Source organism: Emydura macquarii, unplaced genomic scaffold (genome assembly GCF_026122565.2).
Source record: "Emydura macquarii macquarii isolate MOO-44397 ecotype Brisbane River unplaced genomic scaffold, CSIRO-AGI_Emac_v2 contig_212, whole genome shotgun sequence".
Taxonomy (NCBI): domain Eukaryota; kingdom Metazoa; phylum Chordata; order Testudines; family Chelidae; genus Emydura; species Emydura macquarii.
Window position 1 is genome coordinate 3,970,308 of NW_027130349.1, and position 14,449 is coordinate 3,984,756.

The window sequence follows — 14,449 nt, forward strand, 5'->3', positions numbered from 1 at the left end:
CAGGGACCCGTACAGACACATTTAAAGAAAGCTTTATTTTGAGTGGGCAGGAGATGAAATGCAGGACTTGCAGGCATTTCCGAAGTCAGCTATATGCCCAAGCACGGGGTGACCTTAATGGGTCAGAGAAGAATGCAGGTCAAAAGACTTATTATCCAGCCTGTTGGAAACCAATTGCTTTTGTTAAAAAAAAATGTGCTTAAAGGTTGATAGTAATGTAGAAATTTGTTTTACAACCCGAAATTGTACTGTAGTGCAATGGGTTTATAAAGAAATAAAATAAAGATTTTCCTTAATGTGTGCAGATAAAGGAGTCCATATATATGATAGCATGTAGTGTACCATAATTAGTTAATCAGTGATGATTGATTACAGATGTTTGTGTTCTTGAACTAAGGAAAAAATAACATGCTGCTGTGGTTCTGTCACCATCTGTTGAAGGAAGACATCCACATTTAATCTTTATGTTTCTTTATTTGTACCCTCCTTGCACTGCTTCTCAGGTACAATTGTGTCCTATTTCATCTAGTTAAAAAACATCTCATTTAAATTGAATGCAACTGCAGTTCACATTAGAGATTCCAATGAGATAGAGTATCAGTGGATTTTTTTTCTTCACTGAGTTTGATGCTGTGAGTGGCATTTTTTGCTACCTAGTATGTCTGTTTTCTATTTGAGATATAGAGAGAGATGTACCAAATAACAGAAAAAATATTACTTTCTACTGTCTTAACAGTTTCCACAAAACAATCCCATTCTCTTTGCAGAGGAGATTTCTCTAGCCACTGTGGTAGTGAAATCTGGGTATGATTTTAAACTTATAGCACTAAGTACAGGGATTTCCCAAGGCTTTCTACTCATGGAAAGCGGTGTAGTCTAATGTTTAAAGCAGCTCAGTGGGAGTTGGGATTCTGGGTTTGTATCACTGGGTCAGCTAGAGATATCTTAATCTCTAGAAACCAGATAAATATGTTTTAAAATAATTTTTGTATGTGAAGTATGTTGAATCCAGGTTCTCCCAGGCTGTGTAAATGTTTCCTAAATAAAATCAAGGTAGGTAAGCAGGGGTTTTAAAACATCTTTCCTAGTTTGTTTGGTTTTTAATGTGAGCAGTATGGCAAATGGCAAAATGTGCTGCCATTTTGTGTGTGCAAAACCTGCAATTATGTGCGCAAGCCCACTTTTCAGCATGAAATCAGAGGACATTTGAAAATGTTACCCTCCCCATTGGTGAGCATGTGTTGGAAAAATATTTTTCATTTTTCACTGCTGTGTATGAAATAGAAATTTTTGCTTCACAGACGTCCGTACCTTGTGCTTAAAGAAAAATACTTGTCTAGACTCTGGTGAAAGGGGATATTAGTGTGTGATGTCATCAGCACTTTAGTGGAATTACATATATTTAGCAAAAAAAAAAAAAATACAACTGATTGCTCCAAATTCAGGAAAGTTATTTGCTGTAGTAAGTTTTTGAAACACAGATTTTTAAAACTTCGGCCCTTAAATGCCCTCTATATTCTCTTAAGGGCAGGTTCTACTGGCATAGCCACAAAGCAGATCTCAGTGCTAATATTCTGCTCTCCCTGTGTATACAGGACTCCCATGTTCCTGTCAATGGGTGTTCCATATTTTGTTTTCCCCACATGCGGGAACTCCCACTGTTATGAAAGTGGGAGTTCTGTGCACATAGGGAGAGCAGAATATCAGTGTTGAGATCTGCTGTGTGGATAATACAGAAGAATTTTGCCCTAAATTTTTAAACACAACCCCCCTCAGAAAACACAACAACAGTTCATAACTGGGATTAATGTTTGCAATTTTCAGTCATTTAGACATGGGGTCTCCAATAGATGGCTTTTTGTAGGAGGGAATATGGCTCTCTGTGGGATTACAGAATTTTCCTCTCTTTCTTATCTCTGCCTTCCCATCCTTTGTCCGCTTGTCTTGTCAATGTTATGCCTGTGACATGCTTTCACTTTAAGTTTATGACAAAGCCTTTCTGCAGTTTATGTATTTCTCCCTAATTCACTGTTGCTTCCCAATACATTTTGGAAGCATTAATTGCTTTGGAAAACTTGACTGATTGCACGCTGTGTTGACTCCTGTGTTGACTGCTTGATGAAGGCTGAAGCTGCCCAAACTCTTTGCATTGGGAACAGTGTTTGTTGTGTCCTGTCCTATTCAGCATTTTTCTCACACCACTTGTTTTTGAATTTATGTTTTCATTATCTCTTGAGAATCTCCACTGTGTGCCAGGCAGTATAGTCTGAAACACAGAGCTCCGGGGCGAGTGGAGATCCCATTTCCTTGTTTGTTTTGTCTCTCTCACTTTTGTGTCTTTTTATTTTTTAATAAAAAATGTCATTGCAGTCGAAGTACTGAGCACACATGTAAAGCTCCTTTCAATTGTTTCACCCACTGCTGCATGTCTCCTCCAGACCCAAAACTGATTATATGTAGCTCAGACAGTCAAAAAGCAGGGGATGACTGATACACACAGTCTCATTAAATCAAAAACAAAAGATACCCCAAAAATTTCTGTTCAGGGTAACATTTTGGCTCTGACATTAACCACTCAAAAGCAAGGAAAATCAGAATTTAGGTTGTCACTCCATGTTTAACTTGTTCCATTGTTTCTAGGTACTGTAGGGCTTCAGCTCTGTCTGTGGCGTTATATGCTGTAAGTGCTGCAATAATGGATGCAACAGGATGACAAAAGAATAGACTGTGACTCTTATAAGGAGAGACAACTCTTAATTCCCTTATTTTTGTGGTTTAAAGTCAGAATCCATTACCTGTGACCAACCAACATTTTAGTTTGTAGCACGTTGTTACTGCTTTACAGCACATTCGGTTGAGTTTGTGGAAGATGCTATATGAAATCATTAACTCTCTGGCCATGGTGAATCTGGAGTCCCTGCCATCAGCATTTAATCATTTTGCATTCACATCTGGAAAATGTGTCTCCTTCTGTCACTGGGGCATTTTCCTTTTCATCTTGAGACAGGCACTACTTTAAAAATTCCTCAGTCTTATTCTTAAAGAGATCCTTTTCTTGCCAAATATCCCATGAACTTGTGTGTGTGTGTGTCTGTAATAATATAATGTACTATTAGATTAGCATGGAGTCACACAGTACTTCACATTTGTTTTGCGGTGGCTGTAATTGTGTTTGTATTCACAATGGCTCTTGAGGGTGTGGTTCAATACGTGTTCACTTTACTGAAAATAATGGTCATCTTTTTGGAATAGGGTCATTTTAAAGTGCTGTAGTCCAGAGGAGTCTGTATATTGATTAAAGCTGATAAAACGGGAATGGGGGACTACCCAGTTTAAGAATTGATAACAGGACACAACTCCCTTCACCTCTTGGTCACTGGTCCAAGTATGGCCCAGGTCGGTAGTGATTAAAATTTTTTACTATCTGATGGCTGTTCTGTGGTCTGTGAAATAAGATTGTGGACTTTGTCCAATTCTCTCTGGATATAGTGTACATCACAAAAGAAGAATCGGCATGAGTTCGGATCCTTTTCTTAGTTGGCTGAGGAAGCACAGAGACTGAAGTAGCATCTCATCCAGTAGTGGTGATCCCTTTCCATTAAAGTTGAGGTGGTGAAACTTGCACTGCTTCTGTCCTCTTTGTACTTGTTCTGTGGATAAATAGAGAACTTCAGTTTCCAGAGCTGACACTGTCAGGCAAAGCAATACATTTTACAAGGCAATACGTTCACGTAAGGAAACAAGGATTGAGTTATTTGGTGGCTAGAGGGATCGTTCTGGCTGTCCCACCTGCTTGTCAGTCAGCCAACTGAGTGCTTTGGTGAACACCTCCCCTCCTACTTCAAAATATGTGCTACTGATTGGGGGGCAGCAGGAAATGCTTGGTTGCATTTTCTAGTAAGGATGCTAAAATTAGTGTATTTGTAGTTTGCAGGCAGTGAGGCCACATAAGAGAAAGAAATGTGTGTCTCATTACATATAATGGCCTAAATTCATCACTGTGTGAGTTGGCACTGGAGCCAAGGAAGTTGTGTTCACTTTCAACAGGGCAGAATTTGCTCTAATGTACCTTGAGGGATTCAACTGCTATTCATGTGACTTATGGAAATGACGCCAGTGCATAAATGCAGAGCAAAAAGCCTCGTCTTTTACCAGCAAAGTTTCTCTAGGCCGTTTTAAAGAGAGATGGCAAACGTGTTTCTTATGTATACAATACAATATATTCAGTCGGTAGCATGGTTAACCCAGCTTTTTCTTGTAGCAATGCTACACTGCAACTAAGTCATTTCTTTTATTTTTGTTTCAGAATCATACGATGACCCAGCATAGCAGTTAGTGCAATGCCCATCTCTTCAGGAGAATCATTTGCGGCACAAAAAGGGAACACGTTTTACTCTTTGCACGAAACTTTCATTGTTAATGTATATTATTCAGAAACATTGTATTGTACCATAAAACTTGTATTATCAAAACTGTTGGATGTTCATGTGTTTGAACTTTTGAGCACCGGATAGACTTCCTGTATATAAAGTGTTGCACATGTATTATGTTGTCTGATACTAAAATGGTCTTATAAAGACAAGTGGACTTGGGCCCTATTCAAGAAAGATAATAATAATAATAATAATGTGTGAGGAAACAAGCTTAAGAAAATATGTCATTTTTAAGAAAGAGGGAGAAAAAAATAGCTATGTTATACGACAGCTGTTTGGCCTTCCTTTCATTTAGACTTAAGCCTAGAATCTCTCTCTTTTGGTATACAAACGGATGAATCCGAGACTATTTTTTATTGCTGAAGATTCTTGCAAAAAACATTAAAAGACTCTTTCTCACGGAGCAGGAACCCACAGTTGAATAAGGCCCGTATATATATTTGTAAGCCTTGCGATATGACAGATAGCATTACCATATATGCAATAGTTGTTATGTAGATTGTCAAAGAAACTTTTTTTTTCCTGAATATCATTTGAAGCTTTGAGTGTTCAAGACTTTCCTTAATGATTTCACACAGCCAAATTCTTGAATCAGTTGAACTAACCTGTATGTTACTGTTATTAATGTTTACTCTGCGGTCTGAACCTGGAGATTACTGGAATTGTTTTCCAAGAGGAAATAAATTCAGTTTACCATTATGTATGAGTGCAATTGTGTCTTTTCTTTTCTTATTACTGTACCATTAAAAATGTATCTGCTGATTCACTGCAATTGAAACATGCACTTGAAGAAAATATTCACTGACTTTTTTTTTTCTAGTTAGCAAAGTCAGTAGTTTTACTCCTGTTTGCTTGATACTTTGGCTCCTAATGGGTCACAGTTTATCCAAAATTTCTAATAACCTCAAATGTGCAGCAATTATTTACATATTGCAACCTTCACACCTTGGAGAGAGAGAAGTATCGTATAGTGATCTGAGTACAGGATTCAAAACCAGGAATCACCTCAGTTCTAATCGTAGCTCAGACACTGACTCTCTTAACCGCAAGTTCCCTATGCTTTCTGCTGTCATAGATGGTGAAAGGGGGACATGGCTAGAGCATGCTGCAATACAAGGATCTCCACCAGCATAATGGCCACATGCAGCTTGGCCCTGGCTGGAGTTCAAATTGGTCCTTTGCTGCTCTCAGTATCGAGGAGAAAGAGAAGGTGGTGTAAAGCCACATTTGCCCATCGGTGTCGCAAACACTGCTCCAGCTCACCTGAGAATTCATGCCAAACACATGCTTTAGATATGTGGGCATGGTACATCCTGTTACTTGAGTTGCTGGTTTCATCCTATTGAAACTAAAGTTGGTGAAATATTGCAGTTTTAGAATTGCACATCACTATAATCCAAATGGCTGGAGCCGATGGCCTAATGCTGGATGAGTAGATATAAAGTGTGATTTCTAGTTTGCTGAATGTCACATTTTGACTCTACACAGTTGGAGAGTGGAGTGGGTGGAAGCAAAGTATGAAAGTCTCTAGTTGCCAGATATTTCAAGAAAAATTTGTTCCATTTAAAACTGCAGCCTGAAGAATTGTATGCATATTTTGCCGAGTACAAAAAAGAAATTCCTGGGTTTTATATGAAATTCTCATTTGTGCTGACAAAAGGATAAACACAAGCAACAGTACACAAGGCATGTAAAATGCCAGATGTATTTATAAGTCAGAAACTGTTCCTGTTCTCATTAATATATTACTCATCTCAGCCAAATTGGACATGATGATATGTTCTTTATTCCTGACAGATACCTTAAGAGATATCTGACATTTCAGCCCTCATGTGTGAAAGCATGACATATTGGTTGAGACTGCAAATAGCATGTTTCTGGTAGAGTTCAAGTATATAAGAAATTTTACACCCTACTGTTTTTGTAAATGCCAGAGTGCCACTGAGTTGAGACAGATGGTAGCTGGGAAACATGCAATCTTATAATCAGAAACTAAAATATGTCAAAAATATGTTAGCAAGCAAAACACAGCATATTACTAGCATCTCATATCATGACAGCTTGCAAAACATGCAAAGATGTTGAATTTCTAGTTATGTAAATAAAGTAACAGTAAATAGATCAACAGCAAATGTGATGATGGCTTTATGCATCGATTGTCCCTTCAGTTAGTGCTGGGGAATAGGATGGTCTTATGGTCACATTCACTCCCAGGTGGATTCTAAAAGCTGGTTGCTAGTATCAAGTGCTGGAATCCACTTACCTTTTTGTGAGAAACAGGTTTGTTGGTGATACCTAAAAAGCTGTTTAAATAGATTATGGAAGACATTCAAACTTCCCAGTGAGAATTGAGTTTTCCGTAGGGATTTCTCACAGCATTTAGAAAAGCAGCAAGAGACACGCATCATCTTGCTCAATACACAAGATGTGAGGATGTGAGTGCGCGCTTCAGCTAGGGCATGCTATACACCTGCTTGGGTCAGCAAGAGCTAAAATGAGCCAATCCTAAAACTGATCACCAAAATGGGAAGGGGGGAAATCTATTTCTCAAGGATGTGTAGACAAACTATCCCCTCACTCTGAGACCCTGGCTATTAATCCCATCATTTCTAAGAGACAGGAGTTTTTCTGTGATAGTTTAATGGAATGATTAGTCCTCCTGTTTGGTGGCCAGATTTCTGTTCAGGAGAATTGTCCAGGTTGAAGAGAGTATACAAATGGAATTTATATTGCAGAAATGGTATAATCTATTCAGGTTGACATTTTGAGCTCAGGACTTCTGAGGAAATGCACTAGTGTCTCTGTAACACAAAAGATGACCTGGGAATGGTCACTACTCTTTGTGATTCCAAACATCCCAAAATAAGAACTTTTATAAAAAATTTCATACACAGTTGCCTAAAGTCAGGCACTTAAATCCATATTAAGACTCTTAAATAATAAGGGAATGAACCCTTGCAACTCCTGTAGAGAATAGGGCTTATCATAGCTTTTTAATATGCTACCAGAACAATAGTCTCATAACTTTTCCTCATTTGGGGCACTCTTGTATAAAGAACTGTCAACAGTTGTCAAAAAATACAAAGAGAGTCCTAAAACAGGCTAATGGTTATTAATCTCTTTCTGGATGGCAGAATCCAATATGGAATCCACTCCATGTTTTATTGACCATGATTGTAATCCTAATGTGATGAACTATCTATGCATGTTCTTTTGCATTGTTTCACTAACATTGTCTTCAACAAAAGGGGGGAATGTGACATCCCTTACATACTGACATATGGTACCTTCTATTTATAACAAGATTAACAATTCATTCACACCTTGACTGAATCCTGCTTTATTGAGATGTCACAACAGATTCACACAGTCTGCAAAGAGAAAGACTTACAAATGTTAATATTGTGACAACCAAGACACCTAACCGTAAATGAATCATAATTGGCAACAATTAGATATAACTCAGTGTGAAGACAGAATATTGTGTGCTGCTGTAAAGTGAGGTGGGGGTGAAGGACTACTTTGAATGATTCCGTCCATAAATTCAGAAATGTAACCTTGATTCCACTGTAATGTATTCATTCATACATTATTGCTCAATTAATGTTCAGAGGGTCTTTACGTCTTAGTGGTAAATGTACCATTCTCTTTAAAATGCTTGCTCCACTGGCTCTGTAGCAGCAGACGAGCATGGACAAATTAGGCATTTTACTGAATCCATTCAAAACACAGGGTTTTCCCCCCTAATGTTGCAGCCTTTATTTTTATGTATATGAGGGTTTTTCATTATTTTATTATTATTATTTATTATTAGTAAACTGTGACTGCTTTAGTAATGGACTCCCAAAGGAGGCCGCAAGTCCCAGGCTACCAACTCTTACATGCAGATCATCATCTGTGTGTGAAGCACAAAGCATGACAAGATCTCACTCATGTTTCAAAGCTCTCTCTCTTTTCAGAGCTATTTGTTATTGTCTCCACCATCACAAGTTTAAAAAAAGAAAGTTAATTAAATATGGAACAAGACTGAGCAACATCTTTTAAACCATCATGTCATTAGAACTGGATTCCTCTGAGAACTGCTTAAAAGGGGTTTGAGAACAATGACTGTTCAATCAGATATTTATGGGCATAGTTATGTAAACACACTCTTTATTGTCTATGTATATTTAATATAATTATCAGTTTTGTACTTGGACTCTCAGGAGACCCAACAAATCACAGTGTTGCTTTGAAAATGTCAGCAGAAAAGACAATTATGTTGCTAGCAAATATTCATAAATTATATTAAAAAGTCCTGTGAAAAATGTATCCTATGTAGCAGAACCCTTTGCACCAATAATCACTCTATGGCTTTGATTTGAATGCTTATTATAAATAGCAAGGAAGTAACTTGAAAAACCTTAAAGGCACAAGATACTTGCACTAATCTTGGCAAGTATGACAATCTACTTTCTGGACATATTAACAGATGCTATTAATGACTTCTTTGATCCGTTTTAGTTTCCTTTAAATAAGATTTATTAAAAATAGAAACAACGGATTCTGTACAAAAATTAGTACACAGGGTCATGTGTAATTCATTTTAGATTATTTTTCTTTTTGAGATGATTCCTAGTATTTCACAGTATTTTAACTTTTTCTTTTGCTCATTATACATTAGAAAAATAAGTAGAGAACTGGGAGACTGTTCAGTAAATTAAATATGCCATGCTTATTCTAAACCAGTATGTGAGCTGGAGTTTGATAAACACCTAGTAAGTGCTTCCAAATCATTTCTACGGCAAAATATACAATCTGCAGATCAACATCTTAATTAGCAGTTAATGACATTTGAATGGGAAGGTTAATGTTAAACACACAAACGCAGTTAAATAAAGCTAAAATGACAAATTGAGATATTCCTTTTTTACTTTATTTTAAGTATAAAACTACTACAATGTTTTGTTGTAAAAACACTCATATGTACCAGTAATATTACAGTCCTTAATTATATGCTAGAATATATTTCCTGAAACAAATTATCCTTTCCAGTATATCTTGTACTAGTGATCAATGGTAACGTTCCACATCACTAACAAAGAAAAGAGAATGTGGTCGTCTTTTGTTCATCCCAGTGAAATAAATACACTTGATCCATAGTCCTACTCTTCTGTTGAACATACAATGGCTTCTGAGCAAACACAAGATGATGGAGGTTAGAGTTTCATGCTTTTTGTTTTAAAATTTAAGGTCTTTGGATTCATTTTTGATTTTGTGTTTTCATTGACTGAGCAGTTATTCCTGGTGTGGTCTGGAGTGGAGCAAAATGGGAAAGTCTGCAATCATGGATACCTTTACAGTCATGTGCTGAAAGATGCTGATCTGCATCCATTATCACCTTAAGTTGTGACCTCATCAGATGTCAAAAACTAAGACAAGTCAGAATCACTAAGAACTTGGCTAAGAGATCAGGTGCGCTATCAGAAATGGTGTTATTGATTCAATAGGTAGCACTGTTCCCATTGAGATAGATACTGAATTAATGCCCTTCCATGTGCTGGGGGTTACTGTGCTTCTAGAGGGTGCTCTCTTTCAGATGAAATATAAAGCTAGCCATGTGCCATTATAGACTCTATGGCTCTTTTTGTAAGAGTAACTGTATTAGTCTCTTCCAATAACTCAGTTCTAGATGGGTTGGAAATAATCAAATTACCTCATTGCTGTTGGGATTTCCCTTCTAGAAAGCCTGATCTCAATCAGACCCCATCTGCATTTATGGACACTACATGACTATCCACACAAAAGCATGTATCATGTCAGGGGACCATGTTAGAATGGGTAACATAATTGTAACACAATATGCCTCCATCTACACTGGAAAGATCAAACCGTGCTCTATAACATGGTCATGTCACTCACTACTGTGCTACTTCTCATGTACATGCACTCAAATAATAGGCAGAAAGATACAAGAAAACAAAACCACCAATGCAGTAGACAAGATGGATGGCTCTAGCATCTGGAAGCTAGAAGAAATACTGCAATGTTGTATATTCATTGGTATTCCCACCAGATATTCATCTTTCAGAATCTCTTTATGGGAAGTGAGGGTGAGTTGTTATATCCTGTCTTTACCTTTTCTGATGTTCCTACAATTTTATCTTCATCTCCTCCTCCATCTTTTCCTCTCTCATCATTTCCTCTCCATCTTTTTACTCACGTTGTTTTAATTGTTTAATGATCGACAAAGGACAATTTTGATTTTCTTAATTAAATTAGTGAACCTGCAACTGATTTGACTGCTAGGTCACCAGGATATCTCTGTCTTGATGAGTTTAAGATTCATGTTGATGCTCTCTCTCATCTTTTGACATATTTTATTTCCAAACACCTTTATTCTTTTGGTTTAACTCCATGTGATTAATTTTCTGACATGAATGAAAGGTAATCTGTTTGATTAGATGATAGCTTTTCTTATGTCATTTGTAAATCTTTCACCCTTACTTATTGTTTTTTTCTAACCAATATTTGACTTTTCTTGCCTTCTTTTCTTCTCCTCTCAGTACTAATACCACAGCATATGCTCTCTGTAGTCTTTCAGAACATTCTCCACTCACTACACAGTAGGTTCCATTTTTATAAATTTTATTTCTCCTTCAACATATATAGGATAAGGTGGGACTTAAAAACTCCCCTTAACACTGTCTTGTTATTGCTACAACTGCCCATATATAAATTCAGGTGAGTAGACATTTGTAGAGTAGAGTAAATCCCCACAGACTGTAGTGACTGTCCATTTCCAGATTTGAAGAGCTTTATGTTTATAGTGATGTTTTGGGAAAGACTGAATTGAAATGTTACTGTCAACTAAAGTCGAGCCTATTCAGAACTTCTTGTCTGAATTTTAAATCCTAAGAGTTCCTCTTCTCCCGATGATAATGTTTTCAGAATCCTTCAGCACTTTCTTAATTGCCACATTTTGCAAACAGTAACACACACATCCCCCCAACAATCCTCCAGTGGTTTTCTTAGCCCGGCTCTTTCAGTCTTTTGGTCTTCCATTGTTTCCCTCTTTGAAGTTTTGAGCCAAATAGAAGAGAAGATTAAAGAATTATCCAGAGGGTTACATTCCACTGTTTGTTCATTCGATTCCTGGCTCACTGGGTTGTTCAAAGGAGTGCCTGTCCATAGGAATGATGCCATTATACTACCAGTATTTATTTTCCAAATTCAGATTCTCAGGCCTGACTGCTGTCATATTTAGCAGTGGTAGAGCCAACTTGAAAACTTTCTAGACTGCTCTGAAGAAAATACTACTAATTGTCATCCTCTCTTGAATTTTCCTTTCTTGTTAGATTCTATTGAATGTTGAAATTGAATTGAACTTCAGAAGCTCCTTGAATGTAAGGATTTATTTGACAAATTTAAATTGATCTGCTCAGTTTACAGCATCAAGAACCTTGCATTGCTTCATTTTCTTTACTGACCAAGATTTTATTTCCTTCTTGTTACTATTTGATACTTCTGTGGCATTTGATGCTATTAACCAGAAGCTTTTGTTCCAGCTAATAAATACTTCTGCTGATCTATGTTTAACAGCACTCGCTTGGTTTGAATCTTATTTTACCCAATATGCAGTAGACACCGTTTGTTTTTGATCCTCATGTTTCCTGTTACTTAATTTGCTTCTGGCTTCCCCTGCAGACTTATACAAGAACTCATTTTGCATGGCATTTATGTTCCTTTTTTCGGCAATATTATTCATGATCCATAGTGTCATCTATGAATTGATGCCATCCATATCTGTGCTGTGTGAGCCCCTCCAACCACATGAAAACTCACACAATATTACATTATTGCTTTTTCTGATATCTAAGTCTTGGTGTCTCTACCTATCTCAAATTAAATGCTGTTTAAAGGGAACTCTTACCAATTGAGATATTTTACCTGGGGAAATTCCCCATACTCCTTTCCCAGAGAAGAGATCTTCCATGATTTTCTCTGCAACATTCACTCCTAATGTAGAAATTATCTTTCTTGCCATCACAATTTATCAATGACACTCCTTAATAAATCAAAGTAGTCACTATTGAGCAGGGCAAAGAACACCCTTGCCATCAGAGACTAAAGACATATCTTGCCTTGCACCCAAAGACTGTGATTAGAAGCTGTGGGCTTAATTCTCCATACTTTTACAGCAGTTGTATATCAGTCTAACTCTCCTGGGATCGATGGGGTTACACTAATGTGAAACTGGTGTAACATCGTGAAAAAACAGATCCAAAAATGTGTGTGTTTGTTACATTCAAAGGTTGCAAAGTCAAGCACTCGAAGTTCTATAATTGTGATTGCCTGTGCAAACTTAATTCAGCCCTCTCATGCATACCCTTTATGGGCCAGTCTTTAATCACATGATCACATGCTATTTTTTCCACAGGAACCCTGCCTCATTCAGTTAACAGAATGTTTTCACCTCATTTTTTAATGTGTGGCCCTAGGCCACGCATCAGTAGGCCAGTTTTATTGCCCTCTATTCAGTCCCTGCTCTGAAGACAGAATTATTAATTTCTTCCTGGGCTTCTCAAATATTCATTAATTTCTCAAAACCCCTGTGAGGTGAAGGGGGCACATTATTATCCCTATTTTACAGATAAGGAACTGAGGCCCAGAGAAATTAAGATCAAATGTATCCACTAATTCTGGGTACTCAATGTGAGGTGCATAGGACCTGATTTTTCAAAACACTTAGCATTATATAGCACTTTATGTGTTCAAACCACAGCTTCCAGTGACTTCAGGTGCAGCTGTGAATGATCAGCACTTCTACAAATCAGATCCCAGGCTCTCAAGTCAGGCACCCTGAAAATGAGGAACACACAATTCATGCTCGTCACCTGTGAAAAATATGCTTTAAGTGACTGTGCAGCATCACAGTGGAACTCTGCAGCACAGAGGGTTAGAATCCAGTTTCCCGGGGTAGTATTCAACAGCCTTAACTGTGAAACGCTCCCTTCTCTACCTGCAATACCCTGCCTCTTTCACTACACACGTTCCAACTTCTATGACAATGTGTAGCCTATAGCACTAGCCTGCTTGCTTGCATTATTATTATTAGAGATATTTTTCATATATATTTGATATGATTGTGTGATGAAATAATAAAATTAGATATTTTATTCAGTTGTAATGCAAGGTACCTTTCAGGCCACATCCTGGATGACAGCTACTGGTAAGATATATATATATTCAACCTTTGGTTTAGATAGATGTAGAATAGGATAAGATATATATATGGTCATAACCTTTACCCTAGACAGGTTACGTCAGCCTTTGGCTTAGATAAGTATCAATGTAGGACAGGATAGGACATATATGGTCATAACCTTTACCCTAGATAAGTCAAGAGACATTAAAAGGGGAAGGGGCTGTCTTGAAACTTCACAAGAACACCACAGAACCCACAATAAGCTAGAAATAACAAAGGTGAGATAAAAGACCACCTGAAGAAGGATGTGGATACGTCAATAATACGTATGAACCTAGTAGCCAATAGACAACATGTACCCCAAAAGTTTGGAGGTGGAAAGACCAAGTATGGGCCTGGAAGGAGGATCCATATTCTTGGGGGTATAAGAAAGATCAAATCCAGCTCATCGGGGCAGTCGACTGTCAGCTATCCCTGCTTAAAGTTTTATTTAGTGTTAAGCTTCATTCTTTATTTTATATTCTTAAAGTTGTAATGTTAGTCTTAGCTTATAGCTCTTAGCTTTGAAGCAGCTCTTATTCCACTCAACTCCAACTTAAGAAATTAGACATCTCTTTCAACCAAGTCCAGGAAGGGTGTGAGTATACTAGTTTAAAGCATATCATAAATTTATCTATCAAATAAGTCTTTGTATTAATCTAGTATCAATTTGATTATTCATTTTATTTTCTCTATAGTAATCATTTGTTTATTATTTTGTGTTGTTTTAATAAATTTATAAAATTATACAAATCCTGGTTATCACTGGAATTCTTCCTGTGTTGTACCC

The 14,449-nt window shown here is 37.2% G+C and overlaps 1 protein-coding gene across 7 annotated transcripts in view; it reads left to right on the plus strand.

The window, feature by feature from the left end:
- ZNF521 (zinc finger protein 521) overlaps positions 1-5,132 on the plus strand; it is a 258,352-nt gene extending 253,220 nt beyond the window's left edge. For all 7 annotated transcript variants that reach the window (XM_067546457.1, XM_067546465.1, XM_067546435.1 and 4 more), the window contains one exon: positions 4,307-5,132. In XM_067546457.1, coding sequence (XP_067402558.1) covers positions 4,307-4,336 — 30 coding nt within the window. In that variant the 3' untranslated portion in view covers positions 4,337-5,132. The remainder of the gene's footprint in view (positions 1-4,306) is intronic.
- The last annotated feature ends 9,317 nt before the right edge of the window (positions 5,133-14,449 follow it).